Genomic DNA, 5821 nt, shown 5'->3' with positions numbered 1-5821 from the left:
AAATATTTAGTATTTATGTACTAAGTATTGTAAATATTATTAATTGAAAATAATACATGTAGACATACATTTGTATTTAAATACTGTGTGTGTGTGTGTATATACATGAAACTAATTACTGGCTTATTGGTATCAGCCAGTATTTTTATATCGTTTCATGTCTAAATTGAATATATGTTCCGTTATTGAACAAATTACTTATTTATTATTTTTCCACTGAGCTCATCGCAATGCATTCTGGGACTACCTTCTCCGTTACGGATACATGTAATGCTGCTTTAAAATTTAGCCAAATGAGGTATCATAGAAGCAACAGTCTTTAAAAACTGCCTGTACGCCATAAAATGCTGCCTATGTAGGCAGCTCACGAGGTTTGGAACAGAGCCACACTCTTTTTGTGTCCTTTTCCCAGTAGACCCCTATCCACTTTCATCACAGAGCACGGCATTAAATATGAATGAAAACATGCAACTCCGACACAGTGCTTAAATAGAACCCGAAGCATCTCCGCAGGGATTGACAGATGCAGCCGAGACTGTGCTGCCATCACAGGATGGAGGGAAACGCTGGATGGAGAGAACGACAAGAAAACAAAAGCAAGATTGCAACCCCACTCTCCGGGGAGGAAAAGGTTAACCCCATTACGACAAACCAGTCAGAGCAGGGAGCAACACTGCAAAACCGCCGCAGTGAGTGAGAGAGGGAGACTAAGATAGAGAAAGAGCGAACGAGAGAGAGAGAGAGATGGGGACAAGCGAGGATGAGGAGGCGCAACGGCAACACTTCAACGCATCAGTTTGAAGAGAGCGTGTGGGATCAAGACAGAGGAAAAGCAGCAAGACAGAGTTAGCAGGACAGTAGATCAAAGTCAGAGGACGTCTGTTTCACTACGCTGGCACTGCTGACAGTTCACACAGACAGCATTTGATTCACGCTCCTCAGGGGGGATGCAGGTTTACGACGCACTGACATGCAACGGCTGCAAAAGTGTGTGAAGAAGATGCACTTGTGGATCTCAGATGATGCTTTGATGAAGCTGTAGCTACTCTACGTTGCATGACAGATGAGAACTCTGGGAGCGCAAAGGTAAGAGGTAAGTTATCGAATAACTCTGGAGATCAAATGTGATTGAACGAATATGCATGCCACTCAGAATTTGGATATAAAACCATTTAAACAGTTATAATCCAAAAAAGCAGATGTCGAAACTTAGAAGATAGCAGATATATGGCTCCCTGGGTGACACCAGCATCTTTTAGAGAGCAATCTGTCAAAATTGGAGTTGCCCTAGTAAATCAAACTTGGATAAATCAACAAAACGAAGGATAGAGCAGAACTAAAAGATGCATATTCCAAGAATGCAACCAAATATTCATGACTGAAGGAACCGTAGGTAATAGTTCAAGAATTTGTCAGTGAAAACTCCAGTTTGATGACTAATCTGAATATCTGAGGGGACGAGTCCTCCTCAATGTCTACATTTTGTGATTATCTTGCCGCTGCCTGTAAACAACAATCTGACTTTAGTTAGTCTATTGATCCACGTCTCCGCTGACAAATTTTGCCCCCAAAACCTGATCGATTCTGTTTACGGTTTCCCCCGATTTGTCCAAGTCTGCTGGACTGTGACATCTGGGAAAAATTTACAGTGTAAAGTCTCATTCACGGCTGGAACACGATCACCTCGTTACACGTGATTGAGCCGTATTCTTGACTGAAAAATGATGTGAGAAATTACAGACATAAAACAACACAGGTGCTTGAGTTACCTTCCTTAAAAGGCATTGCTTTGGAAATGAGTGTTTGTAGATTGTTCCCAAGATGCACGGGCCCATCCAACAACCCCTGCAGGTTCACAGATGTACCTTCACATGGACGTTAAGCAAGACCAGAGCTTGTGCATTTCCGCAGACTGCTTGGTAAAGATGAATGGATAACACATGGAAGTCCTTGCTTGTTGATGGATTGGATGCAGGCTTAATGAATAATTGATTGTTCACTTATCAATACTTCTTGCTTTTTTCTTGGCAGGATTGTAGGATTAAAGAGCTGAAGAAAACTGCTTCCAAAGTGCAGTGCGGCCCATCTTACCCATCACTAGTGCTGAGTCTCTCCAGCCTGGAAGGACATTCCCTAGAGTGGATTTGCCAGGTGAAGTCATTCCCATGCACACCACGGATGCGGAGTGGTTTTATCATGTGCTTCGGACAACGTTGACGATGCAGCCTAAAGGTCACCTTCTGTGAGGGGACAGGAAATTACATTTCCAACACCCAGAATGCACCACCCCCTCATGCTGACCTAAACAATTCTGTGACCTTGGATTCTTCAGCAGATGGCACATGCAAATCAATGTGGATTTATCACCTTCTAGGGCCCATAAAAATGCAATAACGGGAATACATCAGCGTTGAAGGAACGGTATGAGACCGGGTTACTGGATTTCTTCATCCTAATGGTATCGAGGGAGATAAACGCAACTTCCTAACCCTAATGTGGATATAATAATCAATCAAAACAATCGTTTTCAGTTGTCAAATTAGTTTAGAAAAGAGAAATTGACAGCTGATCTCTGAATTACTCACCATTTTCTTTGGACTCTTAAACAAACAAGAGCGAAACCTCTGAAAGAGAATGTGAATGACACCTCTTTGTTAGTTCTGGACATGGCAAGGGATCAAACATATTGTTTGGTTTAGTAAAAATTAAAGAAATTGCTGCCAAATTGTCCTCTCTGACTGCTAAGCGAGAAAATTGCTTGGATTACGAGGATCAGAATAGTGCAGAATACTTCCTTGAAAGGCCATGCCTGAGGCTGATGTACAAGTTGTACCCCTTCCAGACTATCCTGACTCGACTGCTGACTCCCGAGGCTGAGAAAGAACCTGGAAGGGGAAGGGTAAGTCAACAAATGTGTCAAATAAACTATTGGACAGTTGTCATTAGTCGTCAAGTACGTCCAGAAAACAAGCATGATGATCTGTGAGGTGTTGTGTTTTAGCTCATGAAGTCATTAGAGTTTCCATTTGGTTTCTCTCCACTGTGTCAGTCAGTCTACATCACAACACAAAGAGTTATTAGTTCCATGTTGGCACCTTGAAGCATTCATCTACATTGAAGTAAATTACAAAACCAGGTTCATACTTATTATCTCAGCGATCCTCTCTCGCTCTAAATTCTCCCTCTTGGTGATGAATGAAACCCAGCACTAAAGACAGTCACATTTGTAAATGGAGCAATCCATCGCTGCACAACAAATGAAAATGCATTGTGGACAAAAATAATAACTAAAGTGTGTCTATTCATAGCAGCGCCCAACACGGAATGGCCAATGCATTATTAGTCAGCGTGCACGCAAACATCGAATGTAAAGCCATTAGCAGGCCCAGAGGGAATCTGCAGACGTTTTTGTGCATTTTCTGAACTGATCCTTGTTGAAAATCTGCCAAATTCTCTGCAAATGGAGTAAAACATGGTCATTAAGAGATGAAAACAATATCAAACCAGCTAAAACATTTAAATGGACTTTCAAGTTGTAGAGGCAGTGGTGTGAATCCAGCAATAATTTACCACAGATACCGTGTGGGCCTGGTCTTCGGGTTTAGAACAAGGGAAAAAGACCCTTTATCTAATGGTTTTGTTGGTCTCGATATGTGGGACCCCCAACAGATTTCTTGAATCATAACATGTTGTTGCCATTACAGACAACTTAATTTGGCTTTCCTGTAGTTCAAAGAGTAGCACATGGCACTAGCAATGCCAAGGTCATGGGTTTGAATCCCAGGGAAAACAAGAACTGATAAAAAAGTAAATGTGCGCCTTGAATGAAACGCAAGTCACTTTGGATAAAAGCATCTGCCAAATGCGTAAATGTGAATGTTGTTTAGCTGCTATCTTTTAGATTAGTAGCACATCAACTATCTATCCATCTGCAAGAAATTCAAACTTCAGACATCATTTTTCAAAGTTAGTCTTGACAAACATTGAATTTCTAGGTAAAAATGACTTTCCTTGTAATTCTCACATTGAAATTCGAATTGCAATTCTGTTTGTTACATATATTCCAATTTGGGAACCGAATTGGAATTCTAATGGATCCTCAATTCAATACTGAATGACACAATGCTGTTCAAAGTGTCTGGTTTTCCTACACATTTCTCTGATTATGCATCCTGCTGTTTTTACCTTTTAGGATAATGCACCTCCCTCCCGCAACGGAGGAAGAAAGCACGATGAGTAACGTTACAGTCCTCGACATCATCGAGTCCGTGAGTCCCGCCATGACGGCGGCTGGCCCTTACCCGTACCCACTCAGCTTCCAGGTGTCCCTCACCGGATTCCTCATGCTGGAGATTGTCCTGGGATTGAGCAGCAACCTGACCGTACTGGCCCTCTATTGCATGAAGTCCAACCTGGTCAATTCCGTCAGCAACATTGTCACCATGAACCTCCACGTGCTGGATGTGTTGGTGTGCGTTTGCTGCATCCCTCTGACCATTGTTGTGTTGATGCTATCGCTGCAAGGCGACACGGTGCTCGTCTGCTGCTTCCATGAGGCCTGCGTGTCCTTCACAAGCGTGGCTACGGCGGCAAACGTGCTAGCCATCACTTTGGACCGATACGACATCTCCGTTAAACCGGCCAATCGTGTGCTGACTATGGGACGAGCGGTGGCTCTGTTGGGCTGCATTTGGCTGCTGTCCTTCGTCAGCTTCTTGGTGCCATTTATCGAGGTGGGATTCTTGGGACCGGAGCCCACCAAAGCCAATCAGACCACCGTTGTGCATGTCAACGAATATTACACCGAACTTGGTCTGTACTACCACCTAGTGGCCCAAATCCCCATTTTCTGTTTGACTGCCGTCATCATGTTAGTCACGTACGCCAAGATCCTGCAGGCGCTCAACATCCGCATTGGTACACGCTTCCATGCCACGCAGAAGAAGAAGAAAAAGATGAGGAGGAAAAATAACTTTTCCCTTATGTCAACATCTGAGCAACAGCTGCCCGAGATCACGGACACCTCGCAGAGCAGTAACCGCGGAAATGCTCCGCTTGGCATGCGCACATCCGTCTCGGTGATCATCGCCCTGCGAAGGGCCGTCAAGCGCCACCGGGAGCGGCGTGAGCGCCAAAAGCGTGTTTTCCGCATGTCGTTGCTCATCATCTCGACGTTCCTCCTCTGCTGGACGCCCATCACCGTTTTAAACACTGTGATCCTCAGCGCAGGCCCCAGCGACCTCACCGTTAAGCTCCGACTGGGTTTTCTGGTCATGGCCTATGGCACCACGGTCTTCCATCCTCTCTTGTATGCCTTCACGAGGCAGAAGTTCCAGAAAGTCTTGAAAAGTAAAATGAAGAAACGGGTGGTTTCCATCATCGAGGCGGATCCGCTGCCGAACAACGCGGTGATTCGAAACTCCTGGATCGATCCCAAACGGAATAAGAAAGTGACGTTTGACGATCACGAAGCTAGGCAGAAATGCCTATCATCCGAAGATGCAGACTAAAACCACTTTGCGACCTCCAGTACAGGGACTAGTTGTCATTAAAGCACTGTTACACATAAAGGGAACCATGTTATGTGAATATTAGTCTTACATGAGCAGATATCGAAGAATCGGTTACTATTTATAACTTGGAATATAATATGATAGGTTTCATAGATTGATGCTATTGCAGTTACATGGTGCATGTCCTTTATAAACCACTGTATGTACTGTAAATACATGAAAACTGAGATTTGTACATACTCTTTATCAGTTATGTACCTCATTTATGACTTGTAGCCTGTGTATACATGTATTTATAATAAACTAGG

General features: G+C 43.6%; 1 protein-coding gene across 3 annotated transcripts; it reads left to right on the top strand.

The window, feature by feature from the left end:
- The first annotated feature begins 705 nt into the window (after positions 1 to 705).
- Positions 706 to 5821, top strand: LOC107676451 (probable G-protein coupled receptor 22). 3 transcript variants are annotated; one of them, XM_016470999.1, is made up of 4 exons: positions 706 to 1086; positions 1810 to 1919; positions 2032 to 2899; positions 4193 to 5821. In XM_016470999.1, the coding sequence occupies exon 4, from the start codon at positions 4197 to 4199 to the stop codon at positions 5508 to 5510; it is 1314 nt and encodes a 437-aa protein (XP_016326485.1). In that variant the 5' UTR covers positions 706 to 1086; positions 1810 to 1919; positions 2032 to 2899; positions 4193 to 4196; the 3' UTR covers positions 5511 to 5821. The 3 variants fall into 3 exon arrangements, with proteins under 3 accessions (XP_016326485.1, XP_016326486.1, XP_016326484.1); XM_016471000.1 differs by having other exon boundaries at positions 1801 to 1919; XM_016470998.1 differs by lacking the exon at positions 1810 to 1919.

Source organism: Sinocyclocheilus anshuiensis, unplaced genomic scaffold (assembly GCF_001515605.1).
Source record: "Sinocyclocheilus anshuiensis isolate Anshui unplaced genomic scaffold, SAMN03320099.WGS_v1.1 scaffold228, whole genome shotgun sequence".
Taxonomy (NCBI): domain Eukaryota; kingdom Metazoa; phylum Chordata; class Actinopteri; order Cypriniformes; family Cyprinidae; genus Sinocyclocheilus; species Sinocyclocheilus anshuiensis.
This window is presented reverse-complemented; position numbering and strand designations above follow the sequence as displayed.

What these genes read in the sequence shown, in the direction of transcription:
- LOC107676451 (XM_016470998.1), top strand. Translation starts at nt 4,197, where the DNA reads ATGCACCTCCCTCCCGCAACGGAGGAAGAAAGCACGATGAGTAACGTT.